Source organism: Coregonus lavaretus (genome assembly GCF_964263955.1).
Source record: "Coregonus lavaretus genome assembly, contig: HAP1_SCAFFOLD_249, whole genome shotgun sequence".
In the NCBI taxonomy this organism is placed as follows: Eukaryota; Metazoa; Chordata; class Actinopteri; order Salmoniformes; family Salmonidae; genus Coregonus; species Coregonus lavaretus.
In genome coordinates, this window is record NW_028166200.1 from 659,420 (window position 1) to 673,293 (window position 13,874).

At 44.0% G+C, this 13,874-nt stretch overlaps 1 protein-coding gene across 1 annotated transcript in view; it reads right to left on the bottom strand.

The window, feature by feature from the left end:
• LOC311114967 (FERM domain-containing protein 7-like) overlaps nucleotides 1–13,312 on the bottom strand; it is a gene marked incomplete at both ends in the record, with an annotated part of 23,671 nt that extends 10,359 nt beyond the window's left edge. Inside the window, 6 exons of the mRNA XM_084190186.1 lie at nucleotides 1,372–1,486; nucleotides 2,184–2,281; nucleotides 6,465–6,543; nucleotides 6,647–6,689; nucleotides 10,949–11,053; nucleotides 13,184–13,312. Coding sequence (XP_084046312.1) covers nucleotides 1,372–1,486; nucleotides 2,184–2,281; nucleotides 6,465–6,543; nucleotides 6,647–6,689; nucleotides 10,949–11,053; nucleotides 13,184–13,312 — 569 coding nt within the window. The remainder of the gene's footprint in view (nucleotides 1–1,371; nucleotides 1,487–2,183; nucleotides 2,282–6,464; nucleotides 6,544–6,646; nucleotides 6,690–10,948; nucleotides 11,054–13,183) is intronic.
• Between the last annotated feature and the right edge of the window lie 562 nt (nucleotides 13,313–13,874).

Below are 13,874 nucleotides of genomic sequence, written 5' to 3' on the forward strand. Positions count from 1 at the left end.
AGATGTTAATGCTAAGGAAGTGCTTCCACAAGGACCACAGGATCTCTATGGCAGGGACAGTAGATGCTAATGCTAAGGAAGTGCTTCCACAAGGACCACAGGATCTCTATCAGGGCCTAAAATGAACACCCGCCACCTGCAGGTAGAAAGGGAACAGAAGGCAACGGGCCGAAACAGGCAGGGAACTTGTCTAATAAGAAATCAGTGTTTTTGGTTTTCTGTTGTAAACTACATTTTTTTAACGTTTTGCTAATTGTGTACACAACCATGCCATTTGCTGTGTAGATAACATTTATTCCATTCCCTTGGATTACAGCCCTAACTTGCAGGTCAAATTAACCCACCTGAAGTGATTTACCTATTTGCAGGTCAAATGTCTGTTTCACCAGCCACGTTGGCTGGTGGTCAGGGTTCCCACAGTGCGAGCATTTCACTCGCATTTGTGAATAGAAATTGTCGAGTATGATCACATGTATAGTCAAATAAATGCTGCAGTAGCTGTCTTCAAAGTATTTCTGCCGTTTTGTTTCATATCTGGTAAATTAATCGCACAAAGTCAAAGAACTACGAATCCTATAAAGTCTATTTCACCTCACGCTGCAACACTGCCTGGCGTTGGGGGGGGGGGGGGCCGTGCGCACTTGAAGAGCTGAGTGAAAGGTGCATTTTTAGAAGCGCTAAACACAGGCATAAAAGTTGGTCTAATTTACTTGAAGCTAAAGTCTAGTGAAGTGAGACTTTGTCCTTGTGTTTCTTGGCTATTTACATTGTTTTGTTCACCAGCTAGGCTGTTTTTCAATGTTTGAGTTTCAACTGCTAGGGAAGAGAAGACTTCAATCTCATAGGCACAAACATGACTGCAGTCGTGTTACCACGGTAACCTCCCGCACTTAAAGGGGCAGGTGAAATGTTTTGTCTCATCTGTGATACAAAAAAATGAAATTAAACAATATGCCACATTATTTCTTACTAGTAATACATTTCTTGTTTTAGGAACTTTACAAAGCATGCTCCTCCATTTCTTTTGTGTTTTGTTGGTGTATTTTAAGCAGAAAAAATGGCTGGTAAAAAATCTGAGTGGCTGGTAGATTTTTTAATCTACCTGCCACAGTGGCTGGTGGACCAAAATGTAATTTTAAACCCTGATAACTATGGCATTGACAGTAGATACTAATGCTAAGGAAGCGCTTCCACAGGGACCATAGGATCTCTATGGCAGTGACAGTAGATGCTAATGCTAAGGAAGCGCTTCCACAGGGACCATAGGATCTCTATGGCAGGGACAGTAGATGCTAATGCAAAGGAAGCGCTTCCACAGGGACCATAGGATCTCTATGGCAGTGACAGTAGATGCTAATGCTAAGTGCTTACCTGTGTTTCCTGTGGAACTTCATGATCTTGTGGTCCAGGTATTCCTGGTTAGGAACGTATTGTTTCAGCTCTAGATGGTGGATGTCCAACTCTTCCTCGTAGTCTCCCAGCTCTGCTGCACAACACACACGCATACACACATGCACGGACGGAAGCACACGTGCACGGTCGGAAGCACACGTGCACGGTCGGAAGCAAACGTGCACGGTCGGAAGCACACGTGCACGGACGGAAGCACACGTGCACAGTCGGAAGCACACGTGCACGGACGGAAGCACACGTGCACGGACGGAAGCACACATGCATGCCTCACGCATTGACGCACACATATGGAGGAACACACACACACAAAGGCATATGTACAAACACACACAGCAAATAAGTCAGTCATTTCAGGTAGGTTAATTTGAGGCTTGAGTTACGGCTATAATCCAAGGATTTATTTAAATTTTATTTATTTATTTCACCTTTATTTCACCTTTATTTAACCAGGTAAGCCAGTTGAGAACAAGTTCTCATTTACAACTGCGACCTGGCCAAGATAAAGCAAAGCAGTGCGATAAAAAACAACAACACAGAGTTACATATGGGGTAAACAAAACATAAAGTCAAAAATACAACAGAAAATATATATACAGTGTGTGCAAATGTAGCAAGTTATGGAGGAATACATGTTATCTAAACAGTGAATGGCAGGGTTGTGCAATAGCAAAACATAAAAATATATATTTTACAACAGAAAACTAAAACACTGATTTCGGCCCGTTGGCTTCTGTTCCCTCTCTAGGTGTAACTGATTAGGCTTGACTCACACTGCAGTAAATGGGAGACCAGCAGGGCGGCGCTGTTGTCATTACAGGTCAGACTGCCTGTAGAGAGGTCCTGCTTTATCTGGAGAGCAAACAGATACCTGGCACAGAGGAGAAGACACCTGGGTCAGATAGATAGATATACTGTACACCCTGGGTCAGCTAGATATACAGTGGGGAGAACAAGTATTTGATACACTGCCGATTTTGCAGGTTTTCCTACTTACAAAGCATGTAGAGGTCTGTAATTTTTATCATAGGTACACTTCAACTGTGAGAGACGGAATCTAAAACAAAAATCCAGAAAATCACATTGTATGATTTTTAAGTAATTAATTTGCATTTTATTGCATGACATAAGTATTTGATACATCAGAACTTAATATTTGGTACAGAAACCTTTGTTTGCAATTACAGAGATCATACGTTTCCTGTAGGTCTTGACCAGGTTTGCACACACTGCAGCAGGGATTTTGGCCCACTCCTGCTTACAGACCTTCTCCAGATCCTTCAGGTTTCGGGGCCGTCGCTGGACAATACGGACTTTCAGCTCCCTCCAAAGATGTTCTATTGGGTTCAGGTCTGGAGACTGGCTCTCACAGGTCTGTGAGAGCCGGAATTCTTACTGGTTGGTAGGTGATCAAATACTTATGTCATGCAATAAAATGAAAATGAATTACTTAAAAATCATACAATGTGATTTTCTGGATTTTTGTTTTAGATTCCGTCTCCTCATGAAGCTGGTTGAGAGATTGCCAAGAGTGTGCAAAGCTGTCATCAAGGCAAAGGATGGCTACTTTGAAGAATCTAAAATCTAAATATATACAGTGGGGAAAAAAAGTATTTAGTCAGCCACCAATTGTGCAAGTTCTCCCACTTAAAAAGATGAGAGAGGCCTGTCATTTTCATCATAGGTACACGTCAACTATGACAGACAAAATGAGAAAAAAAAATCCAGAAATCACATTGTAGGATTTTTTATGATTTTATTTGCAAATGATGGTGGAAAATAAGTATTTGGTCAATAACAAAAGTTTCTCAATACTTTGTTATATACCCTTTGTTGGCAATGACACAGATCAAACGTTTTCTGTAAGTCTTCACAAGGTTTTCACACACTGTTGCTGGTATTTTGGCCCATTCCTCCATGCAGATCTCCTCTAGAGCAGTGATGTTTTGGGGCTGTCGCTGGGCAACACGGACTTTCAACTCCCTCCAAAGATTTTCTATGGGGTTGAGATCTGGAGACTGGCTAGGCCACTCCAGGACCTTGAAATGCTTACGAAGCCACTCCGTCGTTGCCCGGGCGGTGTGTTTGGGATCATTGTCATGCTGAAAGACCCAGCCACGTTTCATCTTCAATGCCCTTGCTGATGGAAGGAGGTTTTCACTCAAAATCTCACGATACATGGCCCCATTCATTCTTTCCTTTACACGGATCAGTCATCCCGGTCCCTTTGCAGAAAAACAGCCCCAAAGCATGATGTTTCCACCCCCATGCTTCACAGTAGGTATGGTGTTCTTTGGATGCAACTCAGCATTCTTTGTCCTCCAAACACGACGAGTTGAGTTTTTACCAAAAAGTTCTATTTTGGTTTCATCTGACCATATGACATTCTCCCAATCCTCTTCTGGATCATCCAAATGCACTCTAGCAAACTTCAGACGGGCCTGGACATGTACTGCCTTAAGCAGGGGGACACGTCTGGCACTGCAGGATTTGAGTCCCTGGCGGCGTAGTGTGTTACTGATGGTAGGCTTTGTTACTTTGGTCCCAGCTCTCTGCAGGTCATTCTCTAGGTCCCCCCGTGTGGTTCTGGGATTTTTGCTCACCGTTCTTGTGATCATTTTGACCCCACGGGGTGAGATCTTGTGTGGAACCCCAGATCGAGGGAGATTATCAGTGGTCTTGTATGTCTTCCATTTCCTAATAATTGCTCCCACAGTTGATTTATTCAAACCAAGCTGCTTACCTATTGCAGATTCAGTCTTCCCAGCCTGGTGCAGGTCTACAATTTTGTTTCTGGTGTCCTTTGACAGCTCTTTGGTCTTGGACATAGTGGAGTTTGGTTGGCGACTGTTTGAGGTTGTGGACAGGTGTCTTTTATACTGATAACAAGTTCAAGCAGGTGCCATTAATACAGGTAACGAGTGGAGGACAGAGGAGCCTCTTAAAGAAGAAGTTACAGGTCTGTGAGAGCCAGAAATCTTGCTTGTTTGTAGGTGACCAAATACTTATTTTCCACCATAATTTGCAAATAAATTCATTAAAAATCCTACAATGTGATTTTATGGATTTTTTTCTCTCAATTTGTCTGTCATAGTTGACGTGTACCTATGATGAAAATTACAGGCCTCTCTCATCTTTTTAAGTGGGAGAACTTGCACAATTGGTGGCTGACTAAATACTTTTTTTCCCCACTGTATTTTGATTTGTTTAACACTTTTTTTGGTTACTACATGATTCCATATGTGTTATTTCATAGTTTTGATGTCTTCACTATCATTCTACAATGTAGAAAATAGTAAAAACAAGAAAAACCCTTGAATGAGTAGGTGTGTCCAAACTTTTGACTGGTACTGTATGTTTGCAACAAGTTGGAACCATTTGATCCTGAACATGTTCCCTTACTGCAGGTGCAGGGGTCACTGGTTGACCTTGGATAAGAATACTGTGGAGAAACACTATCACTGACGATGGCCCTAGTGAGTGTTACTCTACTGATAGAAACACTATCACTGACGATGGCCCTAGTGAGTGACCCTCTACTGATAGAAACACTATCACTGACGATGGCCCTAGTGAGAGACCCTCTACTGACAGAAACACTATCACTGACGATGGCCCTAGTGAGTGACCCTCTACTGATAGAAACACTATCACTGACGATGGCCCTAGTGAGTGACCATCTACTGACAGAAACACTATCACTGACGATGGCCCTAGTGAGAGACCCTCTACTGATAGAAACACTATCACTGACGATGGCCCTAGTGAGTGACCCTCTACTGATAGAAACACTATCACTGACGATGGCCCTAGTGAGAGACCCTCTACTGTGGAGAAACACTATCACTGACGATGGCCCTAGTGAGAGACCCTCTACTGATAGAAACACTATCACTGACGATGGCCCTAGTGAGAGACCCTCTACTGACAGAAACACTATCACTGACGATGGCCCTAGTGAGAGACCCTCTACTGATAGAAACACTATCACTGACGATGGCCCTAGTGAGAGACCCTCTACTGTGGAGAAACACTATCACTGACGATGGCCCTAGTGAGAGACCCTCTACTGATAGAAACACTATCACTGACGATGGCCCTAGTGAGAGACCCTCTACTGATAGAAACACTATCACTGACGATGGCCCTAGTGAGAGACCCTCTACTGATAGAAACACTATCACTGACGATGGCCCTAGTGAGAGACCCTCTACTGACAGAAACACTATCACTGACGATGGCCCTAGTGAGTGTTACTCTACTGATAGAAACACTATCACTGACGATGGCCCTAGTGAGAGACCATCTACTGACAGAAACACTATAACTGACGATGGCCCTAGTGAGTGTTACTCTACTGATAGAAACACTATCACTGACGATGGCCCTAGTGAGAGACCCTCTACTGATAGAAACACTATCACTGACGATGGCCCTAGTGAGTGATACTCTACTGATAGAAACACTATCACTGACGATGGCCCTAGTGAGAGACCCCCTATTGACAGAAACACTATCACTGACGATGGCCCTAGTGAGTGTTACTCTACTGATAGAAACACTATCACTGACGATGGCCCTAGTGAGAGACCCTCTACTGATAGAAACACTATCACTGACGATGGCCCTAGTGAGTGATACTCTACTGATAGAAACACTATCACTGACGATGGCCCTAGTGAGAGACCCTCTACTGATAGAAACACTATCACTGACGATGGCCCTAGTGAGAGACCCTCTATTGATAGAAACACTATCACTGACGATGGCCCTAGTGAGAGACCCTCTACTGATAGAAACACTATCACTGACGATGGCCCTAGTGAGAGACCCTGTACTGATAGAAACACTATCACTGACGATGGCCCTAGTGAGTGTTACTCTACTGATAGAAACACTATCACTGACGATGGCCCTAGTGAGAGACCCTCTACTGACAGAAACACTATCACTGACGATGGCCCTAGTGAGAGACCCTCTACTGATAGAAACACTATCACTGACTAATGTATCTGGGGAAGGCACGTCACTAACACACACACACACTCACACACCTGGTGAGTCCTCTCTGCAGCTGCCCTGGGTCTGGAGGAAAGAACTTGACGATGAATCTGAAGAACAGATCACTGGTGTCTGAGAGGGAGAGGGAGGGAGAGGGAGAGAGATTAACCACATTCAAAAGAAATGTGTATACATATTCTCACTCAGTTACTACTACTCAATCACACAGACTTACTCTTGATCTGATTGGCTAGAGGTTTCAACTGTTCCAGCCACACCTGGAATAAGAAACAAACAGGACAGACTTCTATTCAATTGAACTCCAATCAAACACAGTATAAAGTATTTCTCTCAGCAGTTACCTCCCTGTCTAGTAGGTTACACTTACCTCCCTGTCTAGTAGGTTACACTTACCTCCCTGTCTAGTAGGTTACACTTACCTCCCTGTCTAGTAGGTTACACTTACCTCCCTGTCTAGTAGGTTACACTTACCTCCCTGTCTAGTAGGTTACACTTACCTCTCTGTTTAGTAGGTTACACTTACCTCCCTGTCTAGTAGGTTACACTTACCTCCCTGTCTATTAGGTTACACTTACCTCCCTGTCTAGTAGGTTACACGTACCTCCCTGTCTAGTAGGTTACACTTACCTCCCTGTCTAGTAGGTTACACTTACCTCTCTGTCTAGTAGGTTACACTTACCTCCCTGTCTAGTAGGTTACACTTACCTCCCTGTCTAGTAGGTTACACTTACCTCTCTGTCTAGTGGGTTACACTTACCTCCCTGTCTAGTAGGTTACACTTACCTCCCTGTTTACTAGGTTACACTTACCTCCCTGTCTAGTAGGTTACACTTACCTCCCTGTCTACTAGGTTACACTTACCTCCCTGTTTACTAGGTTACACTTACCTCCCTGTCTAGTAGGTTACACTTACCTCCCTGTCTAGTAGGTTACACTTACCTCCCTGTTTACTAGGTTACACTTATCTCCCTGTCTAGTAGGTTACACTTACCTCCCTGTCTACTAGGTTACACTTACCTCCCTGTCTAGTAGGTTACACTTACCTCCCTGTTTACTAGGTTACACTTACCTCCCTGTCTAGTAGGTTTCACTTACCTCCCTGTCTAGTAGGTTACACTTACCTCCCTGTCTAGTAGATTACACTTACCTCCCTGTCTAGTAGGTTACACTTACCTCCCTGTCTAGTAGGTTACACTTACCTCCCTGTCTAGTAGGTTACACTTACCTCCCTGTCTAGTAGGTTACACTTACCTCCCTGTCTAGTAGGTTACACTTACCTCCCTGTCTAGTAGGTTACACTTACCTCTCTGTCTAGTAGGTTACACTTACCTCCCTGTTTACTAGGTTACACTTACCTCCCTGTCTAGTAGGTTACACTTACCTCCCTGTTTACTAGGTTACACTTACCTCCCTGTTTACTAGGTTACACTTACCTCCCTGTTTACTAGGTTACACTTACCTCCCTGTTTACTAGGTTACACTTACCTCCCTGTTTACTAGGTTACACTTACCTCCCTGTCTAGTAGGTTACACTTACCTCCCTGTCTAGTAGGTTACACTTACCTCCCTGTCTACTAGGTTACACTTACCTCCCTGTCTAGTAGGTTACACTTACCTCCCTGTTTACTAGGTTACACTTACCTCCCTGTCTAGTAGGTTTCACTTACCTCCCTGTCTAGTAGGTTACACTTACCTCCCTTTCTAGTAGATTACACTTACCTCCCTGTCTAGTAGGTTACACTTACCTCCCTGTCTAGTAGGTTACACTTACCTCCCTGTCTAGTAGGTTACACTTACCTCTCTGTCTAGTAGGTTACACTTACCTCCCTGTCTAGTAGGTTACACTTACCTCTCTGTCTAGTAGGTTACACTTACCTCCCTGTTTACTAGGTTACACTTACCTCCCTGTCTAGTAGGTTTCACTTACCTCCCTGTCTAGTAGGTTACACTTACCTCTCTGTCTAGTAGGTTACACTTACCTCCCTGTTTACTAGGTTACACTTACCTCCCTGTTTACTAGGTTACACTTACCTCCCTGTCTAGTAGGTTTCACTTACCTCCCTGTCTAGTAGGTTACACTTACCTCCCTGTCTACTAGGTTACACTTACCTCCCTGTCTACTAGGTTACACTTACCTCCCTGTTTACTAGGTTACACTTACCTCCCTGTCTACTAGGTTACACTTACCTCCCTGTCTACTAGGTTACACTTACCTCCCTGTTTACTAGGTTACACTTACCTCCCTGTCTACTAGGTTACACTTACCTCTCTGTCTAGTAGGTTACACTTACCTCCCTGTCTACTAGGTTACACTTACCTCCCTGTCTACTAGGTTACACTTACCTCTCTGTCTAGTAGGTTACACTTACCTCCCTGTTTACTAGGTTACACTTACCTCCCTGTCTAGTAGGTTACACTTACCTCTCTGTCTAGTAGGTTACACTTACCTCCCTGTTTACTAGGTTACACTTACCTCCCTGTTTACTAGGTTACACTTACCTCTCTGTTTAGTAGGTTACACTTACCTCCCTGTTTACTAGGTTACACTTACCTCTCTGTCTAGTAGGTTACACTTACCTCCCTGTTTACTAGGTTACACTTACCTCCCTGTTTACTAGGTTACACTTACCTCTCTGTCTAGTAGGTTACACTTACCTCCCTGTCTACTAGGTTACACTTACCTCCCTGTCTACTAGGTTACACTTACCTCTCTGTCTAGTAGGTTACACTTACCTCCCTGTCTACTAGGTTACACTTACCTCCCTGGCTAGTAGGTTACACTTACCTCCCTGTCTAGTAGGTTACACTTACCTCTCTGTCTAGTAGGTTACACTTACCTCCCTGTTTACTAGGTTACACTTACCTCCCTGTTTACTAGGTTACACTTACCTCCCTGTCTAGTAGGTTTCACTTACCTCCCTGTCTAGTAGGTTACACTTACCTCCCTGTCTAGTAGGTTACACTTACCTCCCTGTCTACTAGGTTACACTTACCTCCCTGTCTAGTAGGTTACACTTACCTCTCTGTCTAGTAGGTTACACTTACCTCCCTGTTTACTAGGTTACACTTACCTCCCTGTCTAGTAGGTTACACTTACCTCCCTGTTTACTAGGTTACACTTACCTCCCTGTTTACTAGGTTACACTTACCTCCCTGTTTACTAGGTTACACTTACCTCTCTGTTTACTAGGTTACACTTACCTCCCTGTTTACTAGGTTACACTTACCTCCCTGTCTAGTAGGTTACACTTACCTCTCTGTCTAGTAGGTTACACTTACCTCCCTGTTTACTAGGTTACACTTACCTCCCTGTCTAGTAGGTTACACTTACCTCCCTGTGTAGTAGGTTACACTTACCTCCCTGTCTAGTAGGTTACACTTACCTCTCTGTCTAGTAGGTTACACTTACCTCCCTGTCTAGTAGGTTACACTTACCTATCTGTCTAGTAGGTTACACTTACCTCCCTGTCTAGTAGGTTACACTTACCTCCCTGTCTAGTAGGTTACACTTACCTCCCTGTTTACTAGGTTACACTTACCTCCCTGTCTAGTAGGTTACACTTACCTCCCTGTTTACTAGGTTACACTTACCTCCCTGTCTAGTAGGTTACACTTACCTCCCTGTCTAGTAGGTTACACTTACCTCCCTGTTTACTAGGTTACACTTACCTCTCTGTCTAGTAGGTTACACTTACCTCTCTGTCTAGTAGGTTACACTTACCTCCCTGTTTACTAGGTTACACTTACCTCCCTGTTTACTAGGTTACACTTACCTCTCTGTCTAGTAGGTTACACTTACCTCTCTGTCTAGTAGGTTACACTTACCTCCCTGTTTACTAGGTTACACTTACCTCCCTGTTTACTAGGTTACACTTACCTCTCTGTCTAGTAGGTTACACTTACCTCCCTGTCTAGTAGGTTACACTTACCTCCCTGTCTAGTAGGTTACACTTACCTCCCTGTCTAGTAGGTTACACTTACCTCCCTGTTTACTAGGTTACACTTACCTCCCTGTCTAGTAGGTTACACTTACCTCCCTGTCTAGTAGGTTACACTTACCTCCCTGTCTAGTAGGTTACACTTACCTCCCTGTGTAGTAGGTTACACTTACCTCCCTGTCTAGTAGGTTACACTTACCTCCCTGTCTAGTAGGTTACACTTACCTCCCTGTCTAGTAGGTCACACTTACCTCCCTGTCTAGTAGGTTACACTTACCTCCCTGGCCAGTAGGTTACACTTACCTCTCTGTCTAGTAGATTACACTTACCTCCCTGTCTAGTAGGTTACACTTACCTCCCTGTGTAGTAGGTTACACTTACCTCCCTGTCTAGTAGGTTACACTTACCTCCCTGTCTAGTAGGTTACACTTACCTCCCTGTCTAGTAGGTTACACTTACCTCCCTGTCTAGTAGGTTACACTTACCTCCCTGTCTAGTAGGTTACACTTACCTCCCTGTCTAGTAGGTTACACTTACCTCTCTGTCTAGTAGGTTACAGAGTGATGTCTATAACTTACATAGCTGCCAGAGTGGTGTCTGAACTCCAGTCCAAAGTATTCTTTCTCCAGCAGCTTGAGGTGGCCACACACCTTGTTGAAGAAGTCACATCCCAGGATCCTTTGCTGTGGTGGAGAGATAGGAAGAGACAGGAAGTCATCAGTTACCAACGAGGTAAAAGGTTGAGATAAGAATCACGATAATGTTGTTTGTTGTTAAGACATTTTTGCTTTCGGTTTATTGCTTTATCTCGGTACGGTGGATATTGTAATATACGAGAATGTGTTCTCAATGATTTACCTGCTTAAATAAAGGCAACATCTAAATCTAGTGCTTTAGGCTAGCAGGGCTTGATGAGGGACCCGTTGATGGAGCTGACCATGGTGCTGAAACAGCTTGTGAGCGATTATTTTCTTTTTCTAGAAGAGATTATTCACAGGCGTGCCATAGTATAAACCCGTTCGGTGCATTCTACTATATTTATTTTTTACCACAACTTTTATGTGAAATGTAACAATTCCAAAAATAGGCCAAAAATATATTTAATAGGCTATAGTTAACTAATTTACAACATATATCTAATTTTCCGTATCTTTCATCATTGTCGTTCTCTAGTGAGTTAGTTCGTTTTTTTCATTTACAGATCAGCCTACCCCATGACGTAATGCGTCAGAGCGACGCACGTAGATAAAATACTGTGTCTCTGTTTTGGGATCCGTCAGCCCCAACTGTTTAGGGGAGTTCTCAGTTCTGTCACACGCTGTTTCCATCCCGCTCTTGTCTGAATCTTAATTACCGGTGCCGCTGGCGGAGGAGATGAGATAGGCGTGAGAGTGAGTCGTTTTCTTGCACAAGTGACACAACCGAACCCGGTTTTTAGACCTGCTGACACGACGGGGGAGCGCGTGTATCCTCTCATTACTGTGTCATTATGGGACCGCGAGGCGAGGCGCAAGGAAAACCGTCCCATAAACGGTCATCAACAACCTTTAACGTCCGCCCTTACAACACTCTCAACAACTAGGCTATCAAACTACCGATTTAGAGCCGTCAGCTGGCCGGAGAGAGAGGGAGTGTAGTGGGTTTGGTGCTGAACACACACAAACTCTAATCTCTAGTCACTAGTATGTTTGAATGGTAGGACTATATATCATCCACCCCTCTCTCTCTGTGTCCAGGCCGCTAATAGTTCTTTCAACCTGGGGGCAGAGAGGCTGGCTATTGGGGGCAAGAGAGGATGGGGGTACTCAACTCAAACTCACTGGAAGAATGGGCTACTACTCACCCCTCTCCTTGTCAACACACCACTATCCTCAAGGCTATTCACATCTCTCTCTCTCTCTCTCTCTCTCTCTCTCTCTCTCTCTCTCTCTCTCTCTCTCTATTTACCGCTCTCACTCTTTCTCTTTCTCTCTATTTCTCTCTTACACTCTCTCTCTGCCCCCCCCCCCCCCCCCCCCCCCCCCCTTGACCTCCTAACCAAAACACACAGCAGGGGTCTTTCTCTTTTCTTTTCCACTCTCCCTCCCTCCCTTCCCTCCCTCTATCCATCCCTCCCTCCCTCCCTCCATCCGTCCCTCCTTTCCTCCCTCCATCCCTCCCTCCCTCCCTCCATGGCTCAGGGGAGAGGCAGTAAAGGCCCGCGAGGCTCCGGTCACCAGCACGCTCTGAGAGAGAAATCATGCACGCAGATAATGGGACCAGGAATAAGGGCTACTTTACAAGGACAACACCGCGAGGAAACGAGCCCCCACACATACACACACATACACACACATCGCTATAAATATTTTCCATCTTGTCATGGGTTATGAGTATAAGTATATATAGGGCGGCAGGTAGCTTAGTGGTTAAGAGCGTTGTGCCAGTAATCGAAAGGTCGCTGGTTCTAATCTCCGAGCCGACTAGGTGAAAAATCTGTCGATGTGCCCTTGAGCAAGGCACTTAACCCTAATTGCTCCTGTAAGTCGCTCTGGATAAGAGCGTCTGCTAAATGATTAATTATTATTATATAATTATTATTATATTATTATTATTATTATTATATTATATTATTATTATTAATTATTATTATTATTAACCCTATATAGACTAAATAGATATGTAAAAACAACTGCTATGTGTCATATGTTTCTGGTAATTGCTTCACCAATGCGAAGTCCTATTATTTTCTTATCAAGGCTACAAGCACTTGGACTGTTGTCTTTTACAGTAACCTAAACATAACATACATTGATAGAATTGCTTTGATTTACCTTGACCTCAAACACACGCTCGCTGTTGTCCAGAAAGATCACACGCAGCTGGAATGTTCCCTCCTTGGAGACGGAGGGCTTCGGTGCGCCGGGAGAGAGGAGCGCCAGCTTCCCGCGCCGGTCCCCCATCTCTCTCTCTCTCTCTCTCACGCGCTGGTTCCGGTCCAATCCAAAACACCTTTAAAAAAAAGAAGTAAAAGACACCGGAAGTTCCTGTGTAGTCGTAGTAGAATCCTCAATCCTCCGTTGCCAATGCCACTGTGTCTCTTAAATGAAGACGCGAATTACGCACTCCTCTGTCTGCTATGTGCGCTTTAACAGTTGCCCTCTCAACCAGTGAGGCAGAGGAAGCCTATAGAAGTGGGCTGGTCTGGTATAGGCAGCTAGCGTTAACCCACACACTAGCCTGTTACTTGGTGTGATGGATAAAATGCAATCTTTTAAATGATGTTTTCCCCATTATGATGCAACATGTCGGCTATATACAGTTGAAGTCGGAAGTTTACATACACTTAGGTTGGAGTCATTAAAACTCGTTTTTCAACCACTCCACAAATTTCTTGTTAACAAACTATAGTTTTGGCAAGTCGGTTAGGACATCTACTTTGTGCATGACACAAGTCATTTTTCCAACAATTGTTTACAGACAGATTATTTCACTTATAATTCACTGTATCACAATTCCAGTGGT